The sequence below is a fragment of the Oreochromis niloticus genome, linkage group LG7 (genome assembly GCF_001858045.2).
Source record: "Oreochromis niloticus isolate F11D_XX linkage group LG7, O_niloticus_UMD_NMBU, whole genome shotgun sequence".
Classification (NCBI taxonomy): Eukaryota; Metazoa; Chordata; class Actinopteri; order Cichliformes; family Cichlidae; genus Oreochromis; species Oreochromis niloticus.
In genome coordinates, this window is record NC_031972.2 from 60188290 (window position 1) to 60203819 (window position 15530).

The 15530-nt window shown below is 40.4% G+C and overlaps 1 protein-coding gene across 5 annotated transcripts in view; it reads right to left on the reverse strand.

Moving 5' to 3' along the window:
• abcc8 (ATP-binding cassette, sub-family C (CFTR/MRP), member 8) overlaps positions 1-15530 on the reverse strand; it is a 57393-nt gene that overhangs the window by 19082 nt on the left and 22781 nt on the right. For all 5 annotated transcript variants that reach the window (XR_002062947.2, XM_019361860.2, XM_025909255.1 and 2 more), the window contains exons 11-20: positions 15302-15464; positions 13092-13132; positions 12505-12650; positions 10175-10289; positions 9851-9970; positions 9265-9337; positions 9037-9142; positions 3798-3830; positions 2448-2486; positions 2027-2125 (exon numbers count right to left, since the gene is read on the reverse strand). Coding sequence is in view for 4 of the 5 variants with exons in the window: in XM_019361860.2 (XP_019217405.1) it covers positions 2027-2125; positions 2448-2486; positions 3798-3830; positions 9037-9142; positions 9265-9337; positions 9851-9970; positions 10175-10289; positions 12505-12650; positions 13092-13132; positions 15302-15464 (935 nt within the window). In the remaining variant the exon portion in view is untranslated. The remainder of the gene's footprint in view (positions 1-2026; positions 2126-2447; positions 2487-3797; positions 3831-9036; positions 9143-9264; positions 9338-9850; positions 9971-10174; positions 10290-12504; positions 12651-13091; positions 13133-15301; positions 15465-15530) is intronic.

Here is a 15530-nt window from a genome sequence, read left to right on the forward strand (position 1 = left end):
TGAATAAAACACCGAGTTTAGTGTTTGGGGTCTATGTCAGGGTGGAGAAATACGTACTCTCTGCATAGTGATTATACAAACTTATATATTAGGTAGGTAGGTGATAAAGTGTTCTGTTTATGTTTCTCTGGCATTTGCTAATAGCCAGAGAACTGGAGCAGAGCTTTGGAGGAACTGTATTACTTGAACCAACTGTTCCACAAACATAAGCAGGTTACAACAGCCTTGACTAAACAGCTTGGAAATTCATGGAAAGACCTGCTGCAGCCCAGTGGTAATCTAGATTTTGCTGGATAAAACAGACAGCGCAGCAGGACAGCGGCGATAGAGCGAGACTGGAGACTCTGTTTTATTGAACATCTCCACAGCAACAAAGCACAGTAGTCCATTAAACCTGTTTTATCAAAAACAGTCCATTAGAGCCGCAGAGACCCAAGACGATGCCATAAATGCATTCGACCTTTGAGAAATACCATTTGTTGTGTGGATGAAAGCAGCATGTGTGTTAAGAAAATGCGTGTATCTAGACCGTCCCTCCACAGGCGTTTTCAACAGCGAGCGAAACTGGAGACACGCTGCATCGCAACACAAGAGGCGCAAAGAACCACACACCTTCAGCAACAAAATACCGTGGCTTGAGGTGTTTCAGTGTCAAGACTGCTTATTTGAAGAGTTCATAACTGAACTATTGAATATTCACATCCAATTTACTACAGTGGCTGGAGGGAGCTCTAATTTGGCTAAACTGCTCGACTTGACTGAGAGTAGATCTCCTTGTTATAATGAACAACTCTGGATGTTATTTTTAACGTTGTTGTGATCACAGGTGTCACAACAGCACAGTGACAACAATTTGAATTTCAGTAGGGCTCATACACTGGTTACTTATGGTATGACATGTTCTGCACAAAAAAGAAAACAAAGAAAAAAAATCATCTAGACAAGAGTCTGAAAACCACAACGCTGCAAAAGTGCAAAAGTCTGTGCAGCTCTTCATTTCTTTGCAGGTGCCAGACTTTATAATAATTCTTTAAAGTGGTCTTGAGCAATAATTCTCCAGGTCTTTAAAGGTTATTCAAAGTTTATCTGTGGGCATTGAACTACTTAATAATGACCTACGAATTGTTCAAGCAAAAAAAGGCACCAAACTCCAGGCAGGCAGTAGTGTTAGTAAGTAGTGTTGTGTCTATACGTAACAGAAAACTGTCATGGTCCTGGGTTTTTATTTTGGACTCATAATTTTTTCTTTTGGATTTAAGAGTTTATTTATGTTTATGTTCTAAATTATTTAGTCTCGAGTATAGTTCTTGTTAGTACCCCTGCTTCTAGTGTTTTGCTTGACTGTATTAGTTCCCCTCCGTGTCCAGTCTGTCCTAGTCTTTTCTCTGTGTTTCATACCTCCTCTACGAAGTCATTGTCTGTCTGGTCTGACTGTCCTGTCTCAGTGGTTGTCTGGTTTCCCTGTCTTGTCAAATTATAAGTCAAAGTCCTGGGCTCTGTCACTTTCTTTTTTATTTTGATAGTCCTTGTCTTCTTGTTTTGTGTGCGTCAGGTTCAGTTTTGCTTCTTCTGTTTGCCTGAGATTCTGTTTAGCTGTGTTCCCAGGTGTGTCCACTCTGCCCTAATCTCCTCCTGTGTATATGTCGTCCGTGTCTCCCTCTGTTCTTTGTCGGGTCCTCTCTCGTGTTGCGTGAGCCTCCATCCCTCAGTTCCTACCCTGCTCTGTTACTGTGTTTGCTTTTGTTTTCTTCACCTTATTGCCAGCAAAATAAAAGCTGAGATTTTGAGTTTATTTCCATCTGAGTCTAGCATTCTGGGTCCATTGTCTGCTTGGCACGCTCCCTATCCTGTGACAAAAACTGGGTATAAAAAATGCTGGTGTGAAGATCCAACTATACTAAACATAACATGCTGTGGCGTGCAGCCCCTCAACCAACAGCGGCATCCACTGGAAAGCTTGAGTCATCAGATATACTCATCATACCATTGTTTTTTTAAACAGTGCATTATAAGTATGAAGTCTTACCTTGATTTTATCATGGGCATCTCAAAAGTGATGTTCTCCACCACTGTGGCGTTCAGCAGCCAGGCCTTCTGGGAGGCGTAGGCCACAGGGCCTCTCTTCCTACCGGAGATTTACGACACAAGCAGACTTAAAGCAGGGTCAAACAAACACAACAGTCTCTCTATGTTTACATTTTATTTCTTAATGAGTGTATAGTTTCACACATGGGTGAAGGTTAAAAATCTATTTAACCTCTGGGATCATTAACGACCTTCCGTATTTGTGGAGTCAATATGTAACCGAGGGTCTGGGGCAAGTATATAAGCAGTGGAAATAGCTAGTTCTTGATTATCTTTAGTGGCCTTATAGATAACCACCCACAAGTACATCTCTAATGGCTCTGCTGTTATTGGTGATGCATCTCCATGGCGACCACACTCACCTGATGTCTCCGTCACCTGCTGCATCTTTGTCTGTGGGACTGCGGAGAAAATACCAAACACACAGCACTCATTAGAGACACGCCTAAATAATTAACCAAGCATTGTTTCCCCTGAAATAAACAGTCTGTTGACTCCACCAAATTCCCGTAATGATTAACAAAAACCAAACACACTCACTAACCCGCGTACTCTTCCCTCACTATGGCAATCATGTCACTGCCGCCCCAACACAAACAGGCCAACCACTCCCCTACATGAGCAAGTCTATCATTAGCGGTGATCTGATGCTTCCTAAAATAACGCCCACACCCTCTCAATTTCTCTTCCTGTAATTTGCTGAACTGGAAATCAGCATCACCCCGTTTGGATTGTGGTGCCTGCAGTTCTCTGAGGATCTGATTCCTCCGCCTGAGATTAGTACGTCAGCACTAGGTCTGCGTATGTATGGATGTGTGTGGCCATCCACTGGTAGCTTATTCATTTTGTTTCTCACTGTTAGATGCTGTTACTGTAAAATGAGGTAAACTGAGTGGAGAAAAAAAATAAGGCCTGTGTGTACTTGTGTTCAGACCTGTGTACACTCAGGTCTGAAACAGGAATCAAACTACCAACCTTCTGATTGGTAAGCGACCTGCTCAGAAAGTAGAGACGGTGTGGGTGGTAGGTATTTTTCAGCAGCTGAACAGCTTTGCTGGTCACAGGTAAAATAGCTTTTTATTAGTGTTATGAGCTTTAAATTACTTTTAAATTGCCTTAATAACTTCACTGGGCAGTAAGTTGTATTATTTTTATGCAACTGAATCTGTTTCCAGTCACTGGGGCCAAACTAGATTATTCCTATTTAAACAAAGATGAGATCTGTGTTGCCTCAGGTCTTTGCTTCTTGCCCTCCTACCCATAAAACATCATGCTATCATTAGACACACACAAAGCAAAGAATTCCATGTTCAGTCAGCAGAAACAGAGGCATCAGCTAATGACAAAACACCAGCTTTCAAAAGTAAACATGACACAAATACTTGAAATATGGAAGCCTCATTGTGCGTGCATGTAGGTCCAGAGTGAGAAAGCAGTGAAAGGAAAGCTGAGTCACAAATAGAAACAATCAGTCCCAGTGTGCTATGATAAGGCTTCCATATGTGTTAGCTAAACCAGTGACAATTCTGAACTGTCAACAGAGCTCTATTTATAATCCTGATTTATACTGTACACTATTGTTCCTGAGCGACAGCTCAGTCAAACTTTCTCAGTGAAAATAGTTCACACAGTATCCAGCACAGTCTGTCCGAGCACTTTAAGGCCTTACTAAAAATACACGATGATTTTAGCTTTCCTCTTGCAATGCTTACCTTTCATCCCCTTCAGACTCCAGGTTTGGCAGACTGTAAATAATAGAAAAAATATATTTGATACTAGTACGTAATTGTAAAACTGTTTTTATTAAAGACCAGGGGAAAGTTGTTAATTATGGCTCTTTATTATTACATTTATTGTCATTTGAAACTCCCACAAAATGTTTCTCATGTGGCGAAATGCACAGACATTCACAGCCCTATCCCTAAAATTCATTAGGATGTGATTGGCTGTTTTTGGCTTTGCACATGCTCAGTTGATGCTGCGGTGTATTTTTAGGTTTGACAAGTTGACACCTCACACACTTGTCGTGAGAAGGTGACTCCGATCACATCTGAGGACAACCGGAGAGATTTACTCAAAGTTTTACTGCAGCAGCATTACGTCAACCAGAGGGCACAGCTGTTAGAAGGGCTGACTGATATTTAAAGGCTCACACATGGTGCACTCTCACACGCAAGCACGGCTATGGCAGACTGTGTAAAAACAACTAAAGCAAACAGGGGCAACTAATTTATGTCACAAGTCCAAATACAAATTTAGTTTACTTGGTAAATATCTAAACATAGTTTTTTCCTCCTAAAAGCAAACATGTTTATTTTTGAGCAAGTTCATTACTCCTTTAGTTTCTTTAATTTAAAAATAGTGGCCAAAAAGCCAATAATTTAGAGTGGAGCAACTTAAATGAAGTGATTTGTACACTTGGACAAGGTGCGGACACTGTGCATCTAAATAATACAAGGTTGCTGTGGTTACTATTCTCCAAAAACAAATGGAAGATGATGTTCTCAATGAAAATTTCCTTTATTATGAGACCTAAACTGAGCAGTTTGAAAAACACAGGATGCATTATTAAAAAAAAGAAAAAAGAAAATACAGGATGCATGACAACCCACGTCATCCTGAGCTTACTGCCAAGCAAGCAAACAGCCATGATCATGCACTTCCATCGCTGTTCTCATCTTTGTGGAGGAGTAACCTAATCACATCAAATCACCTGATGACACTTAACAAAGACGGAAGCTTGAGGATGTTGTTTTTCCTGCAGCCGCTGGAACAACTGCGTAATCACGATAGAGCTGATGACTTACAGGTTTTATCTCGGATTGAGCTACTGAAAGAGATTTCCCCATCTTGTCAATCAACATTTTGAAGGACCCAAGGTTATGTCAATTTATAAGAAGTCACACTTGACACTTTCTATCAGCAGCAAGGAACTGAAGTCTAATCTTTAAAGCTAGGCTGAGTAATTCACCAACACTTTCTAACTTTAATAAACTTAAAAGTCTCCTAACGATGACGGGGACTAATGGTGCTCAAAATCAGAATCAACGTTATCAGCCAAGAATATTAAGGAATTTATTTCTGATTGATGGTGACTCATAAGCAATGCAGACAACGTGCAGACAATGCAAACAGACAATGCAAACAGACAATAAAAGCAATGCACACATTATACAAAACAATTATTATGCTATGTGCATAAAGTATAAGTGCAAACAGCACTGCACCATGTGTCATTAATAAGTGCGTTTAATGGCATATATCTGAACATTTTCCCCACTGCATGCCTGAGGCAGGGTGTGGAGGATTTGTAAGTATTTACCTGGTGTCTTTAATGGCCCAGTCACACTAGAGGAAAAATAGGTTGGCAACATTTGTGAGACCACGAAAAAACTAGTGGTCGGCATCGGATTGCATTGAATTGTTTTGCTGTCTGAGACCAATTGCAAGTAGTTGCAAAACCAGCTGATTGCCCAGAAGTCAAGCATCCAGCACAGTCAGTCTGCAGGTGACCAATTTTCATAACAAGTTGATTGCACATGGTTGCAGTCATTTTGGTTGTGATGTAGCCACCAGTTGCTGTGTGCCTAAAGAAAATAAATACTGCAAAGTGTGTAGTGAATCATCAATAAATTCTCAAGTTTTCTTCAGCTTGATAATTTAAAGCAGTCTACAAACTCCATAGTTGATCCTCCAGGATCCAGAGTGATCCTCCACAGTAAAGTGCACTTTTCATCCGGTAATTCTAAAAAAAGAGTAAGTCACTGTCCTGCTGCAGTTAATTACTTCAACAGGTATGCTTTAAGGTCGCAACCATCCTGTCTAACAGCTGAACTCTGGGTGTAGTGCGCACGTGCAAAGAGACCTTCGGCATTTTGACTGAATATCGAGGTCAAGATGCAAATAGTCATGTACTTTAACGTAAGAGAAACCCCAGATGCCCCCCTGCTCTGTGCCATATTTGGATCAGGAGAGTTGAAGAGGACTACAGGTGCCAGAGGGAGCAGGTGGGGTGTTTGTGTGTGTGTGGTTTCCCACCAATGGATGAGATTAATTGAGTTTTTATCATGTAGTCACCCTTAATAGGAAAGATGCCACCCTCTGGGACCTGTAATCCAACAGGTTCCATTTAATTACAATATTATCAGACTTTATTAAAATCAAGTACCCCTGCAAAGACAGACTAGAGCTTTTCTCCTGTCTAATGATTCTGTGGTACAGTCCCAGTCCTTGCAATGTCACATACAGCTCAGAAAAAGCAACACTGATTTAAAAATAAAAACAGAAGCTTTTTTCCCAAAGGTTAAAGAGGTTCAGTTTCAATCTGTAAGCCAAGGTGAACAAGAAATCATTAAAAAGCTCAGAAAAAAAAGCGTAACTTTCGTGAACAGAGGGGCCCTCAATCTAATACAGAAGCTTCACAACAGCTGTTCAATGGCCCCTTTTTTTTTCAAGTGACTAGAATAGGTTTTTAATGCTTGGTGAAACAAACACATGGAGCATGGTGAGCTCAGACAAGGTATCACAGTCATAAACACCATCAGCCGGTCAGTAACAGCTGACTCTGAATCACCAATTACCGCCAAGTCAATGAGACTGTCTTTATATATCTGACAAGCTCACATGCTCGCGCGTCTGATTGGTCATGTGTTCGGCCCCTGCCGGGCACAAGCTGCTCTCATTTAATCTGCATGTTTATGTGTGTTTCTTAGCGATACAGTACATGCTGCTGACTCAAACACATTGCATGACAATAACAGCAAAATCAGAGAAAACAGAGGAAGAAACTACTCAGGTTGTGTGTCTGCATACTTCAGCAATGCAAAGTCTAACTGACAGCCTTTTAGTCTCCCAGGGATAGATGATAACTTAGACGCTCGAGCACTTGGCGTGCTTGAAGTTCATTCCAATTTAATATCAGAGGGAGTGCCAGCACAACCCTGGCATCGACACAGAAGGAGTGTGTGAGTGTGTGTTTGGCTGCCAGAGACATTGTGACAATCAAGTAGAACAGCCTAGACTTTGGTGACAAATGGAGACCGATAGCAGCGCCATCCTGGGTAGGTGACGAGACATTCAGATGCAGAAAACGAAGGCTAATGGCTCCCAGAATGCATCTGGCACGATATGAGGATTCACTTTGCATTGTGCTATTTTAAATTCAGTCTGCCTTTCTAGACCCACTGGGTTTAGAGTGGAAAGCTACATCTGCAGCAGGACTTAAAAAAAAAAGACTCAGAAGGCACCAAAAAGGAGAACTGGGTCACTAAATGAACTCAATCCAACGGTCTAAATAAACGGTCAAAAAATAAGTAAACCAGACAAAGTTTATAGTTTGTCCAGAACGAACAGCATTGTTAAATGTTAATAGGTAATGATCTATCCATCCATCCATCCTCATCCGCTTTATCCAAGGTCGGGTCGCGGGGGCAGCAGCCTAAGCAGAGAAGCCCAGACCTCCCTCTAATGATCTATTTATTAATAAACTGTATTCAAACTATTAAGCCAAAATAATCCAGATTATAATGAAAAAAGTATTTCATCTATTTAAATCTGTCAAACTAGGATGAGACTATAACAGCATAGGGTAGTTTTACACCACAGCCTGTCCAGTGCATTACAATGCTTTCATTTAGCACTGTGGTTTTTTACATCTGGGGCTCAAAGTGTAACAAAATGAATCTGAAGCGTCATATAATAGCAGTTTTTCTTCCAATTTATCGTACAATATGAGAAACATAATTTTATTCTTGAACGGACGGATCACTTTGCTTGTAACAGATACACAGTACGCAGTGAAATAGAGTAAATTAAGCTCAGTTGTTATGTCTTTTTAAAGCTTTTGGCATTTCCTTTCTTTTTATTAACCACATGGTGAATACCACTTTATTGTTATTTAACCAAAATCCTCAATTAACACAATTTTCACACACTTTATTTGTTGAAATGATGATCTAATTTACAGATCTATAAGGAAATTCTGCCTCAGCTCAAAAGCCAAATCTGGTCTCAAATCAGTAATTTAAAACAAACAAACATTTGTCCAGATAAATTAATTCAACCTAAAAAAGCCAGATGTCAGAAAACTGGAGGATTATTTAAAGGAAGCGAGCTGATCAGTGCCAAAAAGGCACACCCAGGTGTCATTAGGAGGTGGGCTTCTGGCCTGCAGCCACAGCAAACCAGCTGGGATTTTCAACCAAATGCAGCCAACTGAATCTAGGCCAGTGGTGCATAAAAGGATGCCCACATTCTTCCACAACGTTTCTCCCAACCATAAAAAAGAAAGCTGCCATATCAGCTCATTTCACTGACCTACAAATTATGTTATACTGCTGTGTCATGGACACAGAGTACTGGTAAGTTTGATTTTGTTGGCAATTGCCGTGTCAGCAGCATGTAATTAATAGTTGTGCAAAAACACATAAATAAAAGAACACACGTGCCCATGACAGACTAATTATCAGAGAGGTTTGGAAAACCATATGTCAGAAAATAACGCAGGCTGAGGATGGAGAAGGAAAACATGGCGTGACATCAGCTGGAGTGGTTTGGGTCCCTAAAGGTAGCAGATTTCTTAGAATTAACCTTTCACCTCTGGACTGAATTTGATTTCAGAGAATGAACTGTATGAGATGCAGCAGTGACAAATGTTTCCCTTGTGGTGCATTTGTCTTTTTTCCTTGTAATTGAATGGATGGGTGAGGTGATCGATGTACTGGGGTGACTGCTATTAAGCACTATCATGCTAATGAGACAAGCAGAGTTTAAAGAAGAATTGCAATTCTGTTTACTTTTAATCAACTTTCAGCCTCAAAGATTCACTGCAGATCGATATGATGCACATCAGTCTCTCAGACTGATAGGAGGAATAATATCTGCAGTTCTTCACAACTGATTATCACACACTTTTGCAAGCATCAAATAATGAGTAAAAAAATTATAGCTGACCTGTTCCAGGTGACAGTTCCAGACACTCTCTGCATTTCTCCCAGTGCTGCCAGTAACAAGGATGATTTTCCACAACCCACCTGGCCCACAATCATCGTCAGCTTACCTGAGAGATTTCATGAAGAAGAGGCAACGGTATTGTGAGTGAATGAGTACGTAAAACAACTGAATAGAGAAACAAGAAAAGCAGGGGCAGACAGACTGTACATGGCACTGTTTGATGCTCACCAAAGGGAATTTTGATGTCCACATTTGAAAGCGTTGGTGCTCCATCGACCCAGGTGAAATAGCCATTTGATATCTGAAAAGATGGCCCAGGCTCATGCAGTAAAAACATCAAACAAATAATAACTTCGTAAGCGTGCAATCCTTCTCGAAATGGTGCATACTGGCGTGTGAGGCTATAAAAAAACTGTTGCCTAATTCTTATTCATGTCATGCTGGTGTTGTTTACTTGCTTCCAGAATATTTAGGTGACATACAGAGAATGAATTATGCAGGCAAAGAATTGCATGGCATGTGTCAAAAAGCTTAGATTTCCTACATTATTGAAAATCCCACTTACAGTAACCCAGATATTGATTAACACTCCTACATGAGCTGGTGAAAACGTAAAAAAAAAAAAAAAAAAAAACCTGCAGGGAATGAGTATTCACTTCCTAACAGGTAGCCTAACAAATGCTAAACATAAATTCCAAAATTCAGTTAAAGTAACAATAATAAATGTCTGATAAACGTCGGGCTCCTGAGTTACTCATCACCTGCAGCCCAGTCTGGAGGATGGCTCATTGGTCTCTCTGACTGTCTCTCTCACCTTGATGCAGATATCTTGATCTACATCCTGAAAGGGTCCATCGCCTTCGTGGTTCCCCTCTGAGCCATAGTTGTTCCAGTCATCCCGCGAGGGGCGCTTCCGATTCACCACCTTCAGGGGCTGGAAAAATCGGGATAAAGAGGAGGAGGAGCAGGACAAAGGGAAAGGTTTAGAGGAAGACTAAAGGAGGATTGTATAACATGCAGCACAAAGGACAAAGAGGTAACGGTGAGGAAGGCGGTGAGGTAGAGGATGAAAATGTTCAAAGGAGTCACTTTGAAAGCGATTTTTTATCCACGTTGTTTTCTAAAATCAAGCCCTTACCACAGCCTGATACCGATTTTGGTTGTGATTGCTGGAGCCAGTGGGTAACGTGGCTTTGGGCTCCTGCTCGTCTCCAATCTCATCGCTCGAAAAAAACTCGCTGAGCTTCTGAACGCTGCAAATAAAACAGAGGACAGAAAAGCAATGAAGCAATAAATAATTCAATAAAATATGCATCATAAATAAAATTAACAGGCTGTTATTAATATAGCCAACATAAAGCATCATAATAAATTCTCATAATAAAAGCCCGGCTCAAGTGACATGGCATTTTAATTAGTTCACTTTCATTCATGTGAAGATAACTGCACCCTGCTGTATAGTGTCACATCTTTCATCCACCCATGCTGACTGGCTAATCAATGAAACACGGTTCACTAAGGATGAGCTTTATCAGCTGGTCTGTCTCTGTCACACACACCCACATATCTCTGCATCACCTTCACTTTACTCCTTCTCCTTGAAGAATAAATGACAAAATCAGTGCTAAATAAAAAGAGCTGAAACCTCTTACATCCTATTTTCTTCATTTATGTCTTTAAGTTCTCCAGAGATTAAACACCTGGTACAGATGACAACAGTATGTACCCAAATCTACGGCATTAAAATGAGAAGATCACAAGAAAAAAACACCTCCATCATCAGCTGGATTATGTAATGAGAATGACTCATGATTCATTCACATGTTCAGTCCAAAAGTCTAAAAAATGCATTTCTGTTTCTTTACAGTATATTGCTACGATCAAATCCTCTCTTTCCTCTCAAAGAAACATTTTCTCATGTTGAGTGAAGATAAGCTGAGGTGTTAAATCTAAATTTCCCCCCCTTGTCATTGATTAAGTGTGTGTGATAGAACAGTCCCAAAATAGAAACCTCAAAGGATCGCCAGCTGTTTCCACATCCATCCGACTTAAAATGAGGTGTTTTTCTGCTGCTAAAACCAGCACATGATGCAGCAATGAGTGCTGAGAACACGTATTTAAATTACAGCTGCAGAGCACAGAGGGGGTAAATCTGAATGTATTCTTTCTAAGAATCTTAAATATAAGGTGTAACAGTCATTTTATTGGTTGGCATTTGATTCACCATGCATGTAAAGATTTGAACTCAACACCATCACAAGTACGATGACTTATAGCAAGCTGTTTCTGCAGCTATGCTAAATTTCCACTGCTTCTCCTCTTTCAAGCACATTGCTTTAAGAAGTCTGCGTCTGCCATGCCGTGAACAGCCGACCACGACGAGGTGGGTGGCTATATCGTCAGAAAAGAACACCTGAAAATACGATCCCTCTGAAATCAGAAAGGGGTTCTAACATTACCGTACAGTTAAGTGGCTGAGTTTCAATCTATAATCTACTACATTTAACAAGTAAGCAGGCTGCCGACACCGTTGTAGGAGGCCCTTTAAAAGAAAAGAAATGTGCACTGTTGTGGCAATTTCATCCATCCATCACACATAATTCATGATTACTGCTAAGAGCTACAGACTGAGATGATGGGATTTAACGTGCCTTATTACCTGAAGAGTGCTAACGAGAAGAGCTCTGCTTCGCTGATTTTATGACACATCCCCAGAGGATTATTTTCATTAGTAAACTCCTTCACATTTGAATTTGATAATTATCTGACAGCTTATGTTTACAATGGCACGCCTAACCAGGGCGGTTCAGTTCGATCTCTGTAGTTTTACAGTCTTAAAGAGGGACCAGCTGAGGGGTGCAGGAAAGAGAGACTACAGACACCAACAACACAAAACATAAACTAACAACTTTTAAGATTTTATTATTTATAGGTCAGATTTGTAGGGGGAGCCCCTGTTTTTGTGCAATCGGTAGCCTATCAAGACATCTGCAGACATGCGGCTCATTTCCTCAGAAGATAAAGGTATGTAAGGTATAAAATAGCTTAATCATATCTATTCTAATTACGCTGCACAGATACTGCATCAAACAATCAGTTTCATCACTCAATACAATAAGAAAAGCAGCCAGAAGGATCGGAGATCTGAGTTGTGATAGCGGAGTAGCTGCTCTGCACCACCCTAATGACAACCGATGTTACGATTGGCAAACTAATTGAAATTGGTGAGATTAATAAACATTAGTGTGAGAGACCAGTTGACTGAAATAATTGAGGAGTGAAGGTTTTTGTTACACGAGAAAATGCTGATCTAATAAGCTGATCCATCCACTGCAGGTAAAGGTCGAGTGCTTCATCTAATCGAGACGCTTTTCATGACTTTGCTCAGTCTGTTGTTGTAGTGTAAGTCTCCTCCCGCACGACTGTCTTCAGAAATTCTATTTGTCTAAACACGGCTTTCTTTCTCACCTAACCAGGGCCTTGACAGTGGAGCGCACCACGCTGGAGAGGAGGAAGAGGGGTGTGACCAGGATGTGAAAAAGGGACAGAGAGGCAAAGGCCACAGCTGGTGACAGATCAGCGTCCTCTGAGATGTGGACGTGAACCACAAATGTCTGCAGGTTCAGAAGGAGGACATAATGGGAAAAGTTAGTCTCATAATAACAATTTACATCCTTTAATTGATAACTTTTTAGCTGCATGTGAAGCCAGTCAGACTTGCATCATCTTGTTAAGAGTCTGAAGATTAAATCAAATGATAGATGAGGCGTTTGTCTCCATGTGTCCTTCACAGTCATCCTGTTCCTTGGTATCAGTCTGACTTTTCTCATTTGTCACCACTCAAGTCTACATCCATGAAGGACTTCTATAAATACAGACAGGATTTATTGTGGCGCTGTCAGAAAGTCCTCCACTGTCTCAGTGTGAAACGTCACTGGACAGTCAGACTACTTGGCACTGTCTCTGCTCTACCCTTCACACGGGGAAAAAGACAACAGGATAAAAGTCCCAGCGAACTTAAGCATAATGATTATTAAATTTTAAATTAAACTTACCGTCAACACAGCTGCTATAGGAATAGCCGCATTCATGAAAACTGAAAGCAAATAAGAAAATCACAAAAGCTGTAAGAGAATCAAACATTTTTTGACTTTTAATATTTTTACCTTATATTATTTTTTGCTCAGATGTTGTGTTGAAACATCACATAACTGATATTGAACGTCTCTTTTGTTCATGGCTGGAATTTAATTTTCTCCCAGCAGCAGGTTCGTACAAGCTAATCAATCAAGGTAATGAATTCCAATCTTGTAAAAACTTTTCTCCTGTCCATCATTTACTAATTTTCTGTCAGTCTCTAATATAAGATAATATTTAAAAGTGGCATGTTGTCAAGATATAAACAGATGAAAACACTTAACTGTCATAAAAATGCTTTGCTTCATAAATCTTTCATGAGTCATCTGTCAGTGAGGAAATGATATTGCTTCTTCTCTCATCTACAACAATCGGCAACTATTGATTTTAGATTTAGGACTCAGCCTGTTATAGGACTGTTCATCTAAGAGTGTAGTAGAAAAGAAAATGGACAATTAGAGAAAAATAAATTACTATCAAGTAATAATGTTGAGCACTGGTAACAATAATCCAGGCTCGTCAGGCCTTCAGAACTGGTTTTTATCACATCTAGTTTCTTTCAGAGCTTCAGTAGACTGAATTCTAAATTTTGACTGGAACCTGTGGGGCTAAAACATGAACTTAGATTTTTCAGTCTGAAGAGTTTCCTTCTTTTCTGTCATACTATGTGAAAGTGTTAAGCCAAAAACCTTGGCAAACATAGATGGAAATTCACATGCATAAGGCAAAAACAATGTCTGCAATGAGCTTCCAAGGCAGTATTTAGTATGGCCACACCTATTCTTCGTCACAGCCTGAACTCTCTTTCTTATAATTTCTTCAAGTAGTCCTCAGGAATAGTTCTCCAGGCTTTTTGAAGGACATTCAAAGCTCTTCTTTGTATGTTGGTTGCCTTTTGTTCCTTTCTGCCACGATGATCCTCCTGATAGGCACTGGGGAGTTAACTGCATGTCTGGTAGTGTTACAGTGTGTGTTTTTGTTGCCAGTCAGATGCTTTCCAGATGGTAGTGCATGGTGGATATGTTTCTGAGTTAATAATTCTATCAATTTTGACAAGATCCCAAGATCACTGTAAACACTTATGGTTGCACCGCTCTCCTTAGTTACTCCATAAGATACATTGCATACAGATGCAGACGCAAATCATGACAGATCTCAACACTATATTTTACAGATGGCTGCAGACACTCACTGTTGTACCTCTCTCCTGACCTTCTCTGTCTATTCTGTTGACAATTTCACCATATGACCTGATGCCACTGATTTTCAGTCCAGTTCCTGTGTAATTTGTCATACGTCAGCCTTTCCTTCCTGGTTCTCCTCCCTAACAACGCCTTCTTGACAGCCTTCCATTTCTAAGGTGGCTTCACAGAAGAGAAGATCAACTGAATGGCTAGATGCATCTCTCAGGTCTTTGCAGGATATTTTTTTCCCTGTAGTTTGTGAATATGACTTCCCAGCCACTTTTTAAGAACATATTTGGTTTAAAATACAAATTTATGGTTGTCAAATTGTGGTATCTTTGTCATTTTTCCAGGAATTAATAGGTCACTGTTAAATGACTTATTTAAAAAAATGTTTCTTTGAAAATGGTCAGGTACAAAAACTGGGCTAAAATAATGAGTGAAAAAGCAGCAAAGCTCTTTCAGCAGCTCTGAAGGAGCTTCAGGAAACCTGGAGGACTATTGCTTAAGACCACTTTAAAAAGTGTACAGGAAAATCAGACTCCTTAGAAGCCAAAAATTCAAAATAAGGGGGGTGGCTGATGACTTTTCCACGGTACTGTTTATATACTGCTTCAGTAGTATAACCAAAGTTTTGAACATCGGGGTCGGCATTTGTAATCCAGTCTCAAAAGTTCAGTCTGCAGATTGCTCCAAACACTCTGTTTCAGTCTCGGATCTTTAATCTGTCATGTCAGCGACACACATCTGGCTGTGAACACAGAAGCTCAAGCTGCTTGCTGTTTAAGTCTTATGTTTAAGAAAAAAGCTGGGTTAAAGGAAGGAAGGGGGCAGGATAAGCTAAATATTGGACTATTGAGAAGTCTGAATCATATAAAACTACTCTAGAAGAGTCCAGGAATCAGGTCAAATATCATTAGTGGGAGGGGACCAAAGGAACTTACTGGATATGGATGTGTAAAGAGCAAAGGCCTGCAGGCTGGTGAGCTCTTTAACCCTGGTCTCCTCCACACTGTCACAGAAGATGCGCTCCCAAGCATACAGTTTCAGCAACTTGATGCCCCGCAGCAGTTCGTTGGTCTTCTTCAGGCGCTCACTAGAATATTCCTGATAAAGGCACATTTGATTACCTAACCTCAATCCAGCACATCAAGGCACAGCAACGATACTGAG